Source organism: Cnephaeus nilssonii, assembly GCF_951640355.1.
Source record: "Cnephaeus nilssonii genome assembly, chromosome: 9".
Lineage (NCBI taxonomy): Eukaryota > Metazoa > Chordata > Mammalia > Chiroptera > Vespertilionidae > Cnephaeus > Cnephaeus nilssonii.
This window is the reverse complement of record NC_137080.1, coordinates 92,997,102-93,016,596: the sequence shown is the minus strand read 5'-3', so window position 1 is coordinate 93,016,596 and position 19,495 is coordinate 92,997,102. Positions and strand designations below refer to the sequence as shown.

Below are 19,495 nucleotides of genomic sequence, written 5' to 3'. Positions count from 1 at the left end.
AAGAACCCTAGAAGTCATTCTGCCCGGGACAACCCCGTTCCCGGGAGTGGGACGCCCTCCCCCACAACCCCAGGAAAGGCTCCTAGACGACCCCTCTGTGCCCTCTCCCAGGTTCCCCGTCCGAGATAGTGGGGAGTGGGCCGGCACCTCGGTTTCTCAGCCCGCCCCCGGCGCCGGCGCGGGGAGCGGCGTGCCCCTCCCCGAAGTCAGCACCCACCCGCGGGGCGGCTGGCGGGCGGCCGCCCTTTTAAATCCCCGGGCTCATTTGCATGGCCCCGCCCCCTCGGTGACACGGCTGGCGCGGGCGGGCCCGTCCCCCCTGCCCCTGGGTCGCTCTTTTTAAGCTCCCCTGAGCCGGGGCTGCGCTCCTCTAATTGGGACTCCGAGCCCGGGCTATTTCTGGCGCTGGCGCGGCTCCAAGAAGGCGTGAGTTCGCGGCCCCTCCGGTGGCTCCTGTTTTTTTTAATATCTATCATTTAATGAAATTATTTATTGAGGCCGCGCACGGGCCGTGCCCAGCTTCCTGCCCCTCGCCATCCTTCGGGGGAGGGGGAATATTTTTGTCCCCCCGCCTGGATGTGACACATAAATACCCCGCGGGGGCCTGGGCGGCGAGCACGCGGCGGCGGCGGTCTCTGAGAACCTCTGCTCTCTCCCGGTTTCAGATCCGCATTTGCTACTAGCGGCGGCGGCGGCGAAGCCAGGCCGGTCCTCAGCGCCCAGCACCGTCGCTCCTAGCAGCCCGGAGCGCGCACCACAGGCCGGCGGCCGAGCTCGCGGTGAGTCGTCCCCGGGGCCCGCGACAGAGGGGGGCGCCCGCGCCCCCGCCGCCCCTCCTGCGAGCCGCCGGGGGCTGCAGCGCGTGCCTCCAGCTTTATTCCCAGGCCGGGACTGCGCGAGCCGCGGGCGGAGGAGGGCCGCGCGGCGCGGGGGCGGGCGGCGGGGCCCGCAGGCTTGGGGAGGGCGCCCGCACTCCTTCCCCCGCGGCGCGGGCGCCCTGCGGGGGGCGGGGACCCGGGAAAGGCGCGCGGTGGGGGAGGGGGCGCGCGGCTGCGGCGAGCGCGAGTTGTGCACCCGGCGGATCCCGATGCACCTCGCGCCCGCCGCTCCCGCCCGAGCCCGGGCCCGACCCGGGCCCTGAGTGGGTGGTTGGGGGGGCGGAGAGAGGAACAGGCTGCGGCGCAGCGGGAGAGTGGGGAGCCGGCCGTCCCCCGCAGCCTGGGGAAGTTCTAGAAGTGAGGGGGATGGGCAGGAATCCCGCAATTCGGCCCTACTCCCGCTCGGCCTTCACCTGGTGCCCCTTTCCGCAGATGAGGCCGAATCGCGGGCCTGGGTGTGGGGCTTCACCCCGACCCCACCTTTGGCCCGGCCCGCGCGCCTCTTCAGCCCCCAGGGCCAGGCCTGCCCTCCACCCCCACAAACTGGTTTCTCTGCTTTGCTGGGCTCTGTTGGAACTAGTCCCTTTGACTCCCCGTTTCAATTTATTTTCCTGGGGCTTTATTTTGCGGAGAGGGCACAGAGGAAGGTGGCTTTCTTCCTCTACCCCGCGCCAGCGCGCGCCAGGTTTCCTGCCCCAAGGCGGGCTTGGGTGCCCCCTCTGGCAGGAAGTGGGGCCGGGTGCACCCGCGTGGCGGTGCATGCGGTCGGGGTGCACCGGTTTCCCGCGCCTGCTAGAGCGCCCCTCCCCCCGCTCATTCTGGCCCCTAGTCCCGCCGGTGGACCTGCAACGGCCAAGCGCAGACACTTGCAGAGTCACCCGGGGACCGAGGGTGGAGCCGGGGGCCACCGGGACTTAACCAAGCCTCCCAGGCGGGTAAGGAAAGTGGCTGGCGAGGGGGTCGCCAGGAACCTACTCCATCATGTCCGTCAACTTGCTGTTCTACTTTAGGCAACTTACCAGGTTCTCTGGACTACTTTTTTTGTAAAACAAGGCAGCCCCGTGATGATTTTCCTGCAAGTTCTCTAAGCATTTGTGGAGCACACAGGACGGGCACAGCGTGTAAAGGGGACAAGCTTGAGGACCAAAAGGTCTTAGAAATTGAAGGATTAAGATTGGGCCCTAAAAGTGGCTTTTCCACGACAAGACTCTGATGTTCAGAAACAGGTGGAAGACGCAGCATTTGTTGGTCTCACCAGAGAGGGCCTCAGGCCTTTATTCAACTCATGGAGGTCTGGATTTGGGGTGGGTGAGTGGGCTCAAGCGTCCCCAGCAGCAAGAGGTAGGAGGAAGCACCAGATGAAACACAAGCTTCCAGGGAGACCCACCAGGAGCCCAGCAGCGGGGCCCAGGCTGTCTGGGATTGGGGACCAGCTTCACCCAACTAGAATCCCGTCTCGCAGGGGGGCCTCCAGCAGACCACATGTGGGGCCAGTACTCATTTAGCTGATTAATTTTGATGTTTAGTTTGAAAGGGGACCTGTGGTGTAATAGAAGATTTTAATCACTGCCTGTAATTACAGAGCAGGCCAAGCCACTGATGATGGAGCAGGCTAAAGCACCAATCACCTTGTTTAAAGGGTCTTCAAGTCTAAAATATTGTAAAATAGGAGAAATGCCAGAAAAAGCCCTGCTGTCTGGTGCACCCCGAAGCTTTGAGGATGGGGTCCTCCAAAAGTCACAAATTTGCAAAATGTTTTCTCATTGGAAATTGTCTGAAAAGGAGAAAAGTCATTTTCAAATGTCCTAGTTCTCGTTTTGAATGAAGACTTCCCATTGTTTAGGAATTTTAAAACTATTAATCTGGTTTGACCTTTGCAGGGGTCTGGAGAGGGAGTTGAGGCAGATGTCTTACCTTGACCCCGTTTTACAGACTGAGGGGCTTTCCGAAGCGGAGCCCTTGGGCCCAGCCCACCCTTGACCAAGCGCGGCCAGGAATTGGTCCACGTGGAGGTGGTGGCGCCATGGGTTTCCTAACTCAAGTCTCTTGTCTGTAACTTGGGGATAATGACTGGGAGGATTTCGTTTTTTAATTATTGATTTGAGAGAGAGATCAATTAGTTGTTCCACTCATTTTATGCATTCATTGGTTGATTCTTGTATGTGCCCTGACCGGGGAAGGAACCGCCACCTTGGTGTATCTGGACGACACTAACCAGCTGAGCTACCCGGCCAGGGCCTCTCTGTCCTTTTTATGCCTCGAAGGGGCTCCCAGCCACAGGGTGCAGGTGTCCTTGCAGGGGGAGGTTTTGGGCAAACTCAAATAGTGAGGCTTCTGAGAGGGAACATGCTAGAAAAGGACCAAGAAGCTTTTTAGGGTCAGTCCTGCCAGGGCTCCGGAGGGCCAGCTAGAAGGGTCCATCCCAGTGGGAGAAGCCCCTCCTGTAAGCAGGGATCAAAGGGAACGCTCTCTGGTCCAGGTGGGCAGGATGGGGGTGAGGGGAGAGAGGAGACCCACCTTCCCGTTGTGGGCTCCTTTTCCTCCGCCAGCCTTGCCCGCTGCAGTTCAACCACCTTCCCGGTTCCCCATTGTGCCCCATCTTTGAGCCCCAGGCTTTACCAGCCCTGGCCTTGCGGTTGGTTGGAGTGTCAAGGTTGGCCCTGGTAGCCTTAGGTCCTGAGCCTCGAGCTTGCCAGTATTGTCCGTGAGGTGTGCAGGGGGCTGCCAGGTGCCCGGGCGCATTTTCTCTGCTTAACTTTCCTCCCTTGCTTCCTGCAAAGCCCCCCAGCTCGGTGAAAGGTCAGAAGCTGGCTAGAGAGAGTCCCCCATCCCGCCCCCTGTGGTGTGAAGACCCCCCCCACCATCTACACCTTTGCTCAGGACAGCCTCCCCCTCAGCCAGGTCGGGGCTGCCTGTGCCTGGGGCCCTGGCCCTGTGGGTGGCGGGATAACAAAGAGCCCTTCTGAACAGGAGATAAGGAGTGATGAGGGCAAAGGGCCTAGCTCCTCCCTGCGGCGGCGGCAGGGTGGGCATCCTGGGCGCAGGCAGTTTCGCTGCAGTACCTTGGAGGGTGGGAGGGATGAGGGCGTAGGAGGTGGCTGAAACAGTGTTTTGTTTAAAACCCCTTTTCCCGCCTCCAGCATCTGAGCCATCGCTCCTCCGCCTGCTCCGTAGAGAAGGGAAGATGAGCGAGTCGAGTTCGAAGTCCAGCCAGCCCTTGGCCTCCAAGCAGGAAAAGGACGGCACTGAGAAGCGAGGGCGGGGCCGGCCGAGAAAGCAGCCTCCGGTGAGTCCTGGGACCGCACTGGTGGGGAGTCAGGTGGGTGTCCACGTCTTTGCCTCGGTTTACCCCTTTGGGCCAGGGAGGTACCAGGCATCCTGCAGGCGAAAGCAGGAACGGAGCGGTGCAGAATCATTCCTGTCTGCATGTCCTCCCCACGTGCCTGCACAGCCTACACTCACCAACTCTCAGACCCTCCTGAGACCCCAGCAGAAGTGGGGACCAAGCCTCCAATCTGCACTGCGGGAGGCCACCTGCTCTGATTTCCCGCCTGTCCTGCCCCCTGTGTTTATAGAAGAGTAAAGATGAACTCTGGGAACATGAGAGAGAAGCCTAGGCTCTTTAAGCATGAGATCCACCTCACATATTGCTGTTAGGAAAGTTCTGGGTACTCACCGGCCGTTTCTGCACTTCCTCATCTCCAGGGCAGGGCCTCACTGCCAGTGGGCCTGGCTGGGCTTCACCCTGGCTCTGTACAAGGAAATGGAAGCCTAAGAAGTTGAAAATGGTGGGGGGTTGGTGGCAGAGGGACCCTCGGAACCCTGGTGCTGTCTTCCTCCAGCCTTGCCCTGTGGGGCACCCCGGGAGGCATGGCCAGTGGGCGAAGGCCAGCCTTCCCCTTCCCGGAGGAGAGGAGAGGAGACGAGGCCAGTCCTTCACACGTAGGCCTCCAGCTCCCCCGGCAGCGAGGTGGAGAGGTGGTCTACCTTGACTGGGAGCCGGGAGCCAGGAGGAGTCTGGGTGGTGGCATTCAGCTGCCTCTTCAGAGCCTAGTGTGTGGGGCACTCGGCCTTGTAGTCTGCTTCCCTGGGCCTCCCCACCGCCTGTTACTGGGGTGGGGTTGGGGGTCAGAAAGGGGTGTTGGGTTACTGGACCATGGGTAGGAGCCACCCACGGGGAGCCGTGGCTGCTTGCCTCTGCTGCCTGGCTTCTATGCATTATGCAGCAGCTTTTTATTCCGTCTCGGGCTTATTAAAATTTTAGCGGCAACAATGGCAGGGATCTCTGGGGTTTCTTCTCCCTGGGAGGCAGCCTGGAGGGGGCCAGCTTACAGGTAGAGGCTCGAGGCTCCCTCCTTTCTACGCTTCTGCATCCCAGAGTGTGCGGCATGTACTACCTGAAAAGGGTGGGCAATGATTGTGGCTCAGGACTCAACATCCTTCATTTAATTTTGATGATACCCCTTACAAATGAGGAAAGTGAGGCTCAGGCCTGAAGTGCCTTCCCCTAGATGTTGGGATTAGTCAGTGGCAGAGCTGAGACGGGCAGAGCTGCCTGTCTGTCGGCCCCAGGACACCTTCCCCAGGGTCTTCTTGTCGCAGGGAAGCAAGGGCCTTTGCAAAAGGTGGTCCAACAACTGAATCCCGGCGACTTGTCCCTGCCATTGTGGGTTCTTGGCCGAGGTGGTGGCTTGCTGACTTAAATCCGGTTGGGGTGGGACAGGTGGCATCCATGTCTAACTGCCTCCTCTGTCTTTGCAGAAGGAGCCCAGCGAAGTGCCAACACCTAAGAGACCTCGGGGCAGACCAAAGGGGAGCAAAAACAAGGGCGCTGCCAAGACCCGGGTGAGGCTTGGGGGTGGAGTGGCCATGGGGAAGGGCTGGCTTATCCCCAGTCTGCCCCTCTGCCTGGGCTGTGGTGGCGGGCAGTGGGTCTGTGCTAATGGGGAAAGCAGGGTGATGACTGAGGTCTTGGTTCTGCCCGGGACAATGGGGAAATCAAGTCAGAAGTCCTACAGCATCCCTGGCCTGGAGAAAGGAGAGTTGGGCACAGTGAAGGGGCAGGCAGTCCCACCAGCCCCTGGGCTGAGAATGTTACTTCTATCCTGGGGTCCCCTGGATCTGGGGGTGGGGGGCAGGGAAGGCCAGCTTCCCGGCGGCATCGGGCTTCCAGAGAAGTTGTTTTGTTTTTTATTTTATTTTTTCTAAGACACGACTCATATCCTCTGAGTCATGGGAGGAGGAGGAGGGAGTGGGGGGCGTGTGTGTGTATATTGAGGGGGGCAATGTGGCGGCCAGTCATCACCAGCTGGACCAGCTGGGGTGGGCCTGTGGCTGGGATGAGATTCCTGGGCTGCCCTGAGCAGAGGAGGGCAGCCCACCATTATTGGGTGAGCACTGATGGGGACATTTTTGACTCTGGGTTTTTTCTCTGCCCATCCAGAAAACCACCACGACTCCAGGGAGGAAACCAAGGGGCAGACCCAAAAAACTGGTAGGTGAAGGGGGTACAGGCGTGGCCCCTCTGGGTGGGGTGCTGAGAAATGGGTGAGGCCTACCTGATCTTGTGCACCCACCATGGAAAAACCGCTCTCCCGACCTGCTGGGTCGGGAATGGTGGCTGTCACCCTTGGCCCAGGCCCGGCTCCTGGCACCTAGTTTACAGGGCTATGTGCCCATGAGAAGTGAGGGCTCTCAGGTACAGAACACCCTTGCCCTGCACTCGTGGAGGCTGTCTCTGCTTCTAGGGGGGACCTTGGAGGTCCTCTAATCTGTCCCCCATCACAGAAATGAGGAAGGCTTTCCCAGGGGGGAGGAGTGAGGTGTGTCTTTGCCCTGATCCTGGGGAGGAGGAAGCAGCAGCACAGAGCTCGGCGCTGGAGGGGTCAGTGCTGGAGGGAGCGGAGGTGTGACCCGCACGGAGGCTCCTTTTCTGAGCCCCAGAGCTGGTAGTGGAAGTAGGTTTGCGAGTCAGGAGACCGCCTCCAGGGGGCTCCCCTGAGTTAGCCTCCCCAGCCTTCCTGTTCCCAGCCCTTCCCTATCCCCAACCTGCTCCCTGAACTCCCTGAGGCATTCATTCCTCGAGCTGAGCCACTACCACCAGGGCTGGGGGGGCTGGGGGGCTGGCTGGGCCCCAGGAGTGAGTAACAGGAAACAAGTTGTTTTGGAGTTTGTGCCTGGCACGGGGGCCGCAGCCCGTGGTGTCCCGACATTCCCGCCCCGTGAGTGAGCCCCTGGGCCACACACTTCCCCTTCCTCCCCACCCTGGCCTGGGGTCAGCCTGTGGCCTCGGCCACTGCCCCACAGCCCAGCAGCTGCCCCTGCGTGCCAAGGCCACCTGGCTCTCCTGCACCCTCCGCCACCCCTACCCGTCTCCTCTCCCTGGCTGCTGCCTGCCCTCCCCAGCCTTCAGCTTCCGTGCTGCTGTTCTGGGTTCTGCCCTGTCCCCCACCGTGGGTCCCGGGGCCAGGGAGGGAGGATGGCTCTGAGAGCAGCATGTGTGGTTTTTTTCCCTCCTTTTAAATTCTTCCTTTTTTATGAATGAAGCTGGGCTGTGGAGGTTGCTGAGTCACCCACACACTCAGCCCTGACTCATCCCCCTTCTGGAGAGCCAGGGAGGGGTGGGGGCAGCAGGCCTGAGTTCCCTCCCCCGCAACTGGGGGTGGAGGAGGAGGAGGGCCAGGCCTGGCGCCCGTGCTGATGGCCCTGCCTGTCCACCTCACAGGAGAAGGAGGAAGAAGAGGGCATCTCGCAGGAGTCCTCCGAGGAAGAGCAGTGACCGTGCCACCTGCTTCCTCCCTGAGGAGCCGTTTCCTTCTGGGACTGGACAGCTCCGCTCCCACTGCCCCGCCCCCTCCCCCGGCCACCACCACCCACCTGCGCCCGCCTGCACCGCCACACTACACAGCACACCAGCCGGGCCCTGGTGGCCCGAGTGGGGAACAGTTTTCCTTTGGTCTTGATTCCCAGCACCCTCTCACCCCCACATGCATTCCCCCCGGCATCCTGACAAAGCTGACATCCCACTTAGCTGCACCCCATGCCTGCTGCGTCCCTGCTCCCTGCGTGGTGGGGGCATTGCTGACTGGGCTCCCGGTTTAGGGGGTCCCTTCCCCACTCTTACCTCTGGCTTCCCATTAGGGGGCCTGGGAGGGCTCCCCTGGCCTTAAAGGGGCCTGAGCCCCATCTCACTCTGACATGCCCACTCCACTGTCCTGGCAGCAGCACCTGTGGCCATGGATAGTGTTGTTTGGCCCCAAGATGACCCAACGAACCTGTGTCTGTCTCACCAGGTGTGGCTCACACCCACTTTCCTTCCTTCCACGAGGTGCCTAGCCCTGCACTAGGTTGAACAGCGCCCCCCCTGGGGCACAGGAGGGAAGGCAGGAGGGGTGTGAGCCCCTGACCCCATCTGCTTCCACTCTAGGCCTCCAGTTTCCTCCCCCTCACATGGGGCACTAACAAGGAGCAAGCCTTGCCCACTTCCACCCCCTGCTCCTCCCCACCCCCCAAGGTTCTGGTTCCATCTTTCCTCTGTTCACAAACTACCTCTGGACAGTTGTGTTGTTTTTTTTGTTCCATGTTTCATTCTTAGACATCTGTCATTGCTGCTACCAGCGCCAAATGTTCACCCTCACTGCCTCCTGTTCTGCCCACACTCCCCTCCAAGATGCTCTTGGGAAGGAGCCAAGGGCAAAGCAGGCTGGGAATCGACTGCCCCAGTCCCAGGGAAGTTGGGGCTCTGCCCCTAGGATGCTGCAGCAGAGTGAGCAGGGGGCCTGTGTTGACAGCGGAGAGTGTAGGGCCACCTTCTCCCCCTGTTCTGCCGGGAGGAGGTGGCCATTATTTGTCCCAGCCTGGGCCCCTCCCTCTGGTTTCCTACTTGCAGTTACTTGAATAAAAATATATCCTTTTCTGGACTGGAGTCTCTGTACAGGGGGGAGGGGTGGGGGTGTGTGTGCCTGGAGCAGGTGAAGATTGAAACCAAGAACCTGTTGGGGGGGGGGGGCCTGGCTCGAGCTGCCCTGCCCAGCTCTTCAGGGTGGAGGCAGGAGGATGGAAAGCAGTCACCTCAGGAGGTAATTTAAGGCACTTGAAATCACCTCTAACCACAAAACATTTTATTTACAAAATATGTATGTATACGAAGACTATACATCCGGCCCTGTCACCGTGGAAAGCGCTCCCAAGCCAAGCCAGGGAGGGCCCACCCCAAGAGGAAAAAACCTAGTGCCTGGGAGCAGGCTCAGCCCACAAAGGACTAAGGGATGGGGTGGGTGGGAGGAGTGGGGGCCCAGTGCCCAGCAGGGGGCTGGGGGAGCAGGTGGGAGGGGGAGCAGCAGGCGGCAGGACCCCATGGTTCTGAAGGTGAGGGTGTCAGGTCTTGACATCCAGCAAGGGCATCCGCTTGTGCTGGTAGCCACTCTGCCAGCCGTGCACCACCTGTGGGGGAGACGACCGTGGGGCTCAGGCCCCTGCAAGAGAGGCCTTGCTGCTCATCAGTCCCAAGGGGGAGGGCTGAGGGCAGAACCAGGCTCTGGTTTCCCGGGTGAGAGCAGAGCAGACCCCCCTCTGCTGGCTCCGTCTTACCTTCAGGTCTCCCATGTCAGAGAGTAGCTCCTGCTCAGCCTCGTGTAGCTCCTCAGCGGGGTCATAGCTGTACATGGGGAGCAGGTGATGGCGAAGCCTGTCCACCCTGGGGAGCAGGGGAGGGGGTCAGCCCAGGGCCCCCCTTTAAACATCTGACCGCCCTGTCTCCACTCCCCCAGGCTCTAAGGACAAAGGGGCCTCTCCCCGGCGGGTAAGCTGAGCCTGGGCAGGAAAACCAACAATGGGGTGTAGGGGGTTTCAGGCTTGTGTCAGGATGGCGGAGGGCCATCTTACATGTGTGCAGAGGACGCTAGTCCTGTGAAAGGACATTTGAGGCCGTACTGGGGGAGGGACACTCACCGCTTTTTCTTCTGGACATACATTACCTGTAACAGAGACAGCACTGTGGAGGCTGGGCAACCCGCACAGCCCACCCACCCCCACAGCCCACTGCAGGACAGCTTGTTCAGACGACCAGGCCCGCCCAGCCCTGGTTAGCAAAGGTGTGGGTGTATGTGCGAATGAGGGGGCTCCTTACCACAGCCACCACCACCCCGACCAGGGTGATGAGGAAGAAAGGCCCCAACACATAGCCCACCATAGAGTCGCTGTTGGCCTGGGGGGCATTGGGCACTGTGGTGTTACTCATGACATCGGCAGCTGGAGGGCTGTGCAGTCAGCATGGGCAGTGCCTCGGGAGGGCGCCTCCACTGGGCTCCCTGGGGAGGAGGAAGGGAGGTTATCAGTTGCAGCCAGAGTGACACCCAGCCCCTGGAGCCTTCCCCAAGAGCTGGTGACACATGAAATCTCGGGCCAGGCACGGGGACAAGGAGTCCTCCCGGTACCCTAACCTTCCAATGACTCTCAGCAAATCCTGGGTGTAAAGGGGCACCTAGGGGAGGCCCAGACCCAGAGACTTAGTTCTGCCCAGCTCTGATCCCCCAAATCAGGGTGGGGCCCAGCTCAGGTGCAGGCCAAACACTTGCAATTCTAAACTGGGGAAAAGTTAGATACAGGTTCCCAGCTCCTGCCCCGACCTCCTGGGGTGCTGGGCTGCCAGCACCTATGCAGTGAAGCAAAATGGGGAAATCAGGTGAAAACATGAGGGTCCTGCACTGTGGCCCAGGGGATGAGGTAGGCACACTGGAAGAAGCCCGTCTCAGTCCTGATCCAACCCCCACACTTCAGGCTACAGGATAGGCTGTGTGTGTCCTCCTCGTCCCTGGTGTCACTCCAGACACACAGCCTGGACATCCTCTTCCCTGTGTCTCCTGCCTGGGTGGACACAAGTTGTTAGGGCTGGACTGCATCTGTGAGGTGAAGTCCCCTCCCTCTGGTCCCCACCCAGGGCTCCGCCCAGGTCCCTACCCTCCTGGCCTGAGCTGACAAGTAGGAGAGGGTCAGCTCCCACCGACAGATGCAAGGAGACTGTCCTTGCGCGGCTGCACACAGATGCCCCACGGTCCCTGGCCCTGTTCGCCTGAGTCTCCACCCGAGGGCAAGGTGTGAACCACCTGTCCCGGTGTTCGCGGGGTCCGGTTGCTTAGTCGCACGCACATCGTCGAGAATACATGTCGGGGTGGGGAGAGTATCAGGCCGTTCCCAGGGCTCTGGGAGGCTCAGGCCGGGGGAGGGAGGCTTGGAAAGAGGGTAGAGGGGCCCCGGCATCCTGTAACCCCGGAACCCCGAGGCGTGGACCCATGTCAGCGCTCGGCAGCCCATCCGACCCGGCCATGCCTTACCTCCCGCCGCTGCAGCCCGGACAGGAACGCCCTCGGTTGGCTCCCGGGCCCCGGAAGAGGCTGGAGGCGCGTGATCAAAGGACCCGGGGAAATGGGCGGAGCCTCAGGTTCGGAGCGCAGCCAATCCGGCGGCGTGAAGGCGGGGACGGACCGGGTTGCAGGGTCCACCCCGCGGCGGCAGGGGGCAGCCGAGGGCTGCGCAGCGGGGGGAGAAGACTGCGCGGGAGGGGGCGGGGCGCGCGGTTTCCCGGCGTGCCCCGGGGCGGACCTCGTGGAGCGCCCGCGCTAGGAACTCCCGTTCCCGGGCGAGGCCTGGCGTCCGCGCTCCTCCTCTCGGTGGGACCCGGGTCTAACGCTTTGCTCAGGCGCTGGCGACTGGGGCACGTCCCTCCCGGCAGGGCCCTGCCCCGGCCGATAGGCCTCCGTTAGCGCGTTGCGTCCTCCACGCCTCCTGGCCGCGGCTGAGGGCAGAAGAGGCGGGCGGGTCAGCCCCTGCGCGGCCAGCCCACGGACCAGCCCACGGACCTGCCCACGGACCTGCCCACGCTGCCCGCGCCTCGGTCCTAAGCCGGGAGCACAGGCCGAAGCGCTGTGGGGAGCAGGCACCCACCGCACGCCCAGGCCACCTCTCGGGGGGCGCAGAGGGAGCCGCGGGGTGACCTGGGGGTTACAGCTGCTTGCTCAGCAGGCAAGCTTGGGTCAGAGCTTTCCTGGCCTGATCATTGAAATGTCACACACCTGCTGGATGAATCTGAGTAAGATTGGTGGGTTTTTACAATGTCAGTACTCTGGTTGGTATACTATAGTTTTGCCAAAGTTATTATTGGGAGCCCCAGCCAGGTGGCTCAGTTGGTTAGAGCATCGTCCTGTACCCCAAAAGGGTCGTGTAGGGGAGGCAATCGATCCATGTTTCTCTCCTTCCCCCTCCTCCCTTTAAAATCAATAAAAACATATCCTCCAGTGAGGATTTATTATTATTATTATTGGGAGAAGCTGGGCAAGGGGATCTCTATTATTTCTTACCACCACAGGTGAATCTACAGTTACCTCAAATGTGTGTGGTTTTGCACCAGACCCTCTCCTCCCCACCCCCCCCCCACCCCCACCCCCTGCCAGAATCACATACAATTGGGGAAACTCCAGACTGGCAGGTGATGGAAAACACCTAAGAACACAAAGGTTGTTGCAGTTGAACCAGGCTGAGATCCTCCTCCTGGGTCCTCGGGTGCTACTGGAGACACAGGGATGGCCTGGGTCCCCGCCCGCCCTATATTTTTAAAAATATTTTTATTGATCTCAGAGAGGAAGGGAGAGGGAGAGATAGAAACATCAATGATGAGAGGATCACTGACCAGCTGTCCACCGCATGCCCTTCACTGGGGATCTAGCCTGCAACCTGAGCATATGCCCCTGACCGGAATCAAACCCAGGACCCTTCAGTCCACAGGCCAACGCTCTATCCACTGAGCCGAACCAGGAAGGGCATGGGTCACCCTGTTTTTGCCAAAGGCAGCCCAGGGCATGGACAGAATTAAGCCACTGGGTCTGATCTGACCTGTCTCCGAAGGTCCTTCCAGAGAAGGTGGCTGATTCCACCGAGAACCAGACTGTAGGTGGAGACTTTGGCCTCTTGCCTCCAGATGCAACCCCCTGACTGTGGTGGGGAATCAGATAGAGGGAAAGCAATCAAAGAAACGCCTGCGTTTGGAGGCTCCAGGCGGATTTCCTGGTGTTCTCAGCCTTTTGAGTCTGAGTAGGGAGACCATGCAGAGGGAGGAGCCACCTCCCCACGCAAGGCCTGCCTCACGTTGCAAGGCAGTGGGGAATCAATGGATAGGTTTCATTTTTTAGAATTTACTTTTCCACAGTATTTGTTAATCGTTTATTTATCAAGAGAACTATTCCTCAGCTCAAATATCCCTGTTTCACAGTTCAGGAACACAGCTCAGTGACAAACTTCCACGGAATTCAACCCAAAGAAATTCTTTACATTCCAATTCTTCGCACTCTGAAAGATGCCAGCCTTCTTCACTCCTCAAAATCTTGCCTGGAATGATAGTTTCTGTAGGAATCCGCATACGCCTTCTTGCTTGGTTCCCCCACAGCAAACTTACAGAAAGCTGCAGCCCCCAGGGACACAAAGATCGCTCCAACAATGTGCAGTCACATTGAGGAAGGCCACACATCTGAGGTTTTTGTCAAAGTACTGCAAGTGTCACCGGACAGGGACCTGGCCCTGAGCTAGTCTGTCTAGGACAAGCGGTTCTTGACTTCAGGAAAAATTTCACACCACCAGTCCAGGTGACTATGAGGGTGTGTTAATTAAAACCGGGGACAGAGAGAAATAGGAAGGGCTTAGGATAGAAGAAGCCACAAGTGAGTTAGGCTGGGCTGCCCTAGCTCTCTGGGGAGTCAGAGAAAAGGGCCTTGGGGACAGGTTTAGGGGTTAGCCTGGGATGAGCTGCTGCTGCCCATTGCTCCCCTGGTTGCAAGTGTCATTGCGTCCCTTAAAGTTGAGGAGATGCGTGCCTGTGGGGGAAGAAGAGGGAGAGGGGAAGGCTAGGGCCTGCTCCCAGGAGGGAGAGTGCACACTGCATCCTTTGTCTTGAGCCTTTTCTCTCTCTCTTGCAGGCAGGAATCTTAGGGGAGGGTTACAGCAGAATATTCATCCATTTTCTAGGTGTGTGTGGTTTCTGTTGTTAATCCTCACCCAAGGAAGTTGATTTTTAGAGAGAATGGAAGCGAGGGAGAAAGAGAAACATCGATGTCTCATGTCAATTGGTTGCATGCCCACGAGTTGAGCCTGCAACCTAGATACATGCCCTTGACCAGGATCAAATCTGGGAGTGATCCAGGATAGAGCATCAGTCCCTGGGCTGACGCTCTAGCCACTGAGCCAAACCAGCTAGGGCTCCAGGTGTGGGTTTTTTTGTTTTGTTTTGTTTTGTTTACATTCACAGAATTTATTTAAAAATAAAGTCTCCCTATAAGTGGACCACACAGTTCTAACCTGTGTTATTAAAGAGCAATTTGTGCTGTTTTCAGAATTATTTCTTTTTTAAAAATCTTAATTGTTGAAAGTATTACATATGTCTCCCTATTTCCCCCATTGACCCCCTCCAGCCCACCCCTTCCCACCACCCCAGGCACTTTCCAACCCACTGTCTGCATTCATGGGCCATGCATATATGCATGCAAGGTCTTTGGTTGGTCACCTCCCACCCACCCACCTTCCGCCTCATTCCCTCTGAGATTCCGCACTCTGTTCCATGCTTCCATGTCTCCGGATCCACTCTGTTCATCAGTTTATCTTGTTGATTAGATTCCATATGTGAGTGAGATCATGTGATACTTGTCTTTCTCTGACTGGCTTATTTCACTTAGCATGATACTCTCCAGGTCTCTCCATGCTGTCTCATAGGGTAAGAGATCCTTTTTTACTGCTGCATAGTATTCCATGGTATAAATGTACCACAGCTTTTTTATCCACTCATCTACTGATGGGCACGTGGGCTGTTTCCAGATCTTAACTATTGTGAACTGTGCTGCTATGAACATAGGGGTGCATACATTCTTTCTGATTGGTGTTTCGGGTTTCTTAGGATACTAGTACATTCCTAGAAGTGGGATCACTGGGTCAAATGGCAGTTCCATATTTAATTTTTTGAGGAAACTCCATACTGTTTTCTGTAATGGCTGCACCAGTCTGCATTCCCACCAGCAGTGTGCGAGGGTTCAGTTTTCTCCACATGCTGGCCAGCACTTGCCATTTGTTGATTTGTTGATGGCAGCCATTCTGACAGGTGGTACCTCATTGTTGTTTTAATTTGCATCTCTCTGATGAACAGTGACTTTCAGCATTTTATCATATGTCTCTTGGCCATATGTATGTCCACTTTGGAGAAATGTCTATTTAGGTCCTTTGCCCATTTTTTAATTGGATTGTTTATCTTCCTTTTGTTAAGTTATATGAGTTCCTTATATATTTTGGATATTAACCCTTTATCAGATGCATCATTGCCAAATATGTTCTCTCATACAGTGGGGTCCCTTTTAGTTTTGTTGATGGTTTTTTTGCTGTGCAGAAGCTTTTTATTTTGATGTAGTCCCATTTGTTTATTTTCTCCTTAGTTTCTGTTGCCCTAGGACAGTGGTCGGCAAACTCATTAGTCAATAGAGCCAAATATCAACAGTACAACGATTGAAATTTCTTTTGAGAGCCAAATTTTTTAAACTTAAACTTCTTCTAACGCCACTTCTTCAAAATAGACTCGCCCAGGCCGTGGTATTTTGTGGAAGAGCCACACTCAAGGGGCCAAAGAGCCGCATGTGGCTTGCGAGCCGCAGTTTGCCAACCACGGCCCTAGGAGATGAATCCATAAACATATTGCTATAAGAGATGTCTGAGATTTTGCTGCCTATGGTTTCTTCTAGGATTTGTATGGTTTCCTAACTTACATTTAGGACTTTTATCCATTTTGAGTTTATTTTTGTGTGTGGTGTAAGTTGGTGATCTAGTTTCATTTTTTTGCATGTACCTGTCCAATTTCCCCAACACCATTTATTGAAGAGACTGTCTTGACTCCTTTGTATGCTCTTGGCTCCTTTGTAAATATTAATGAGCATAATGTCTTGGGTTGATTTCTGGGTTCTCTGTTCTGTTGCATTGATCTATATGCCTGTTCTTGTGCCAGTACCAGGCTATTTTGAGTACAGTGGCTTTGTAGTATAACTTGATATCTGGTATTGTGATTCCTCCAACTTTGTTCTTCATTCTCAAGATTGCTGCAGCTATATTGAGTGCATATATGTTTACCAGGGTTATATATCCTTTTGTTGGATTGATCCCTTGGGTATTATGTAGTGACCTTTGTTGTCTCTTGTGATGGCCTTCATTTTGAAGTCTATTTTGTCAGATATGAATATTACTACTCCAGCTTTTTTTTCCTTTTCCATTTGTATGGAAAATTTTTCCATTGCTTCACTCTCCTCCTGTGTGAGTCTTTTGTTATGAGGTGGGTCTCTTGTAGACAACATATAGTAGGGTCATGCTTTTGTATCCTTTCAGCTACCCTATGTCTTTTGATTGGAGCATTTGATTGATTTACATTTAGGTTATTATTGATAGGTACTTATTTATTGCCATTTTAATTCTGTATGTCTAGGTTTCTCTATTTCTTCTCCTCATTATAGCAGTCCCTTTAGCATTTATTGTAATGCTGTATTGGTGGTGATGTCCTCCTTTAGCCTTTTTTTTTTGTCTGGGAAGCTCTTTATTTCACCATCTATTTTGAATGATAGCCTTGCTGGATATAGTAATCTTGGTTTCAGGTCATTGCATTCCATTACCTTGAATACTTCATGCCATTCCCTTCTGGCCTGTAGAGTTTCTGATGAAAAATCAGGTGTCAGCCTTATGGGAGTTCCTCTGTAGGTAACAATTTGCTTTTCTCTTGCTGCCTTTAAGATTCTCTCTTTGTCTTTAATTTTTGGTATTTTAATTATGATGTGTCTGGGCATGGGCCAATTCGGGTTCTTCTTGCTTGGGACTCTCTGTGCCTCCTGAACTTGTGTGACTTTTTCCTTCACCAGATTAGAGAAGTTTTTTACCATTATTTCTTCAAACATGGTCTCTATTCCTTTCTCTTTTTCTGTCTCCACTGGCACACCTATTATTCGAATATTGTTAATTTTCTTGTCCCATTGGCCCTTTAAGCTGTCCTCCTGTTTTTTAATTGTTTTTTTTTTCTTTATGGTTCTCAGATTGTGTGAGTTTTTCAACCCTGTCTTCTAATCCATTGATTTGATCCTCAGCTTCCCCTAATCTGCTGTGTATTCCTTCTAATGTGTTCTTTATTTGTGCCATGTCATTCTCTTTTCCTGTTTTCATAGTTACTATATCTTTTCTCATGCTTTTGAGCATCTTCACCATCATTATTTTGAACTCTATATCAGATAATTTGTTACCTCCATTTCATTTAGCTCTTCATCTGGAGAATTCTCTTGTTCTCTTATTTGAATACTAGAGGCCCAGTGCATGATTTAATCATGCACGTGTAGGCTGTCTGTCCGCTGGTCGGACCTGGTGTGGCCGGCAGCTCCGAAGTCCCTGGGCCCCTAGGGCGAGGCGGGGCGGGGGCGTGGTCCTCCTGCGGCCAGAGCCCAGGCCGGGGTCTTGCCTTTGCCTCCCGCCCAGGAAGGCTGGGGCCGCCGCCTCCTCTGCCTTCATGGAAACCCGCATCCTCTGCGGCCCAACTGCCACCAAACTCCTCCCCCAGGAGCCGCGCTGCCCGCCCACCCGCGCCACTTCCAAACCTCCAAACGCCCGGCTCGCTGCCCCAGAGGCCCGTCTGTGCTGCAGCACAGCCATGGCGCAGACGCTGAGCTCACGTCGTCGCCGCTGGCAACGCGAGCTCAGCGTCCTGCCTGCCCAATCACCACCCCAGCCACCCCGAGTCCCGCCCCCTGTGTCTCCTGCTGGCCCAATCGTGGGCGTAGCGGAGTGATGGTAATTTACATATTACCTTTTTATTATGTAGATTGTTTCCTTGTCTCCTCATTTTGGCTGCCTTTTTGGGTTTGTGACTATGTATCAGGTAGATCTGCTATGCCTCTCAATCTCTAGTGCAGGACAGTGTCAAATGCTGTTTCTGACTAATTGGATCAGGCAATGACTCAAAGCCTCCAGAGACCACCTCTGCCTACAGACAGATAGGATTCTGTCTTGAATAGCCCTCATGTAATCATCCATAGATGTGGTCTGAGTTTTTATAATAGGGTGGGGCAATTGCTTCTGCTAGGAGGCTAATTGTTATTCTTAGTCTCTTAATGGGCCTCAGAAACTTTGCCCCATAGGACAAGTTGTTTTCTAATAGGGTGGGTCAACTGTCTTTCTCCCGGGAAAAGCCGCCTGTATGGCAAATGTCTGAGTGAGAAAGATGACCTCCACAGTGTGAGGGAATGACTCAGCACGGAAACTGGAGTGTCTGCCTTCTGAGCTCTAACCCAAGAGCCCTCAATCCTGGCTTCTGCTCACACAGCTCCAGGCCACCCTGCCCCCCCTCTGCCGGAGCTCAAGGTACCTGGCTCCACAGGGAATTTTGTGCATTGGCCCTTGAAGAGGGTGCCTGCATTTCCAGCATCGCTCCCTGGCAGACAGCAACCACACTGCTTTTCACAGCCAGATGTTATGTGGGTACCCTTCTCAGTTCTGGCGCTCTCTGCTGGGGGTCCCAGCTTGGGGATTAGAGCCCAGAGTTCTCAGTGGCAACTCCCCACAGTTAAGATATCTCTCTGGAACCTCAGCTGCTGTCTGTGGAAGCCGAGCCAGCCCTTTTGTGCCTCTGTCCCTCCTACCAGTCTCTATGTGGTCTCCACTTTCCATCCTCCATTATCAGGGTTCTCTCCAGTGAGTCTTCTGTTGATTGTTCAGGAAGTTTTTCTATATTTTAGTTGTAATCCCAGTTTGGTCCTGGGAGCCTGTCTGTGCATCATCCACTTACTCTGCCATTACATCTATTTTTAATCCCAGGTGTGGTTTTTGAGGGTCATGGTCTCTATTGATTGGTCAGTGCCAGGGCAGGAGGTTGTTAGTCATTGCAGCTGGTCCTGATGTCACCCACATGATTTTGCTGCTTTTCTGGGCCTGGAACTGAAATACAACTGAGGCCTAGAAGTTATCTCTAGGGAGGTGACTTTCTGTATTTGTTATAAATTGCTCTGCCAGTTTGTTCAGCTATTTGTCTCATTTTCTCCATTCCACGTGTCCTGGCTTACTGGTCTGGCTCAGAAGCCCTGATATTTATTCTCCTCAACTCCATGTCCTTCCTCACTCAAGTGATAGGTTTTAGAACCCAGGCCTCCTTGGCTGCCCACACACCCAACCTTTGTCCTCATCCCTAGGGCTTCTAACCATGTATCTTGAGGCTTAGTGGTCCTAGGAGCAGGCCTAGTGGTCACATTGGCTGGGCCAGTGTGTGGAAAGGGTTGGAGTCTCAGTATCAGAGACTCAGCATGGTTTTCTTCCCTTACTCCTAGAACAGAACACTGTTTGAGCTAGGCAGGGCAGGTGGGACAACCCCAATTTACAAATGAGTGAGCTGAGGCCCTGAGCAATGTGCTGACTTCCCAAGGATGAGGCAGACTGGGTGACAGGTGGGCCCTTCCTCCCGGACAGCTCTGTGTTGGCAGCTGCTCCAGGGCTGCATTTGAGGCCTGGTTAGTTCCTGTGACGAAGTGGACTGTGGTAAGTTAAAGATGTAACTATAAATCCTAAAGCAATTGGTA

The 19,495-nt window shown here is 55.7% G+C and overlaps 2 protein-coding genes across 5 annotated transcripts; one reads left to right on the top strand and one right to left on the bottom strand.

The window, feature by feature from the left end:
- Positions 1 to 307: 307 nt before the first annotated feature.
- On the top strand, positions 308 to 8,797 carry HMGA1 (high mobility group AT-hook 1). 2 transcript variants are annotated; one of them, XM_079780457.1, is made up of 6 exons: positions 308 to 426; positions 666 to 779; positions 4,019 to 4,164; positions 5,640 to 5,723; positions 6,322 to 6,376; positions 7,606 to 8,797. In XM_079780457.1, exons 3-6 carry the CDS (start codon positions 4,063 to 4,065, stop codon positions 7,977 to 7,979), a joined length of 615 nt encoding a protein of 204 aa, XP_079636583.1. In that variant the 5' UTR covers positions 308 to 426; positions 666 to 779; positions 4,019 to 4,062; the 3' UTR covers positions 7,980 to 8,797. The 2 variants fall into 2 exon arrangements, with proteins under 2 accessions (XP_079636583.1, XP_079636584.1); XM_079780458.1 differs by having other exon boundaries at positions 6,322 to 6,372; positions 7,603 to 7,789.
- A 186-nt stretch (positions 8,798 to 8,983) lies between these two features.
- Positions 8,984 to 11,313, bottom strand: SMIM29 (small integral membrane protein 29). 3 transcript variants are annotated; one of them, XM_079780033.1, is made up of 5 exons: positions 11,210 to 11,313; positions 10,006 to 10,186; positions 9,828 to 9,853; positions 9,468 to 9,573; positions 8,984 to 9,320 (listed from the first exon to the last, which is right to left on the bottom strand). In XM_079780033.1, exons 2-5 carry the CDS (start codon positions 10,114 to 10,116, stop codon positions 9,255 to 9,257), a joined length of 309 nt encoding a protein of 102 aa, XP_079636159.1. In that variant the 5' UTR covers positions 10,117 to 10,186; positions 11,210 to 11,313; the 3' UTR covers positions 8,984 to 9,254. The 3 variants fall into 3 exon arrangements, with proteins under 3 accessions (XP_079636159.1, XP_079636160.1, XP_079636161.1); XM_079780034.1 differs by having other exon boundaries at positions 9,468 to 9,564; XM_079780035.1 differs by having other exon boundaries at positions 10,066 to 10,186.
- Positions 11,314 to 19,495: the final 8,182 nt, after the last annotated feature.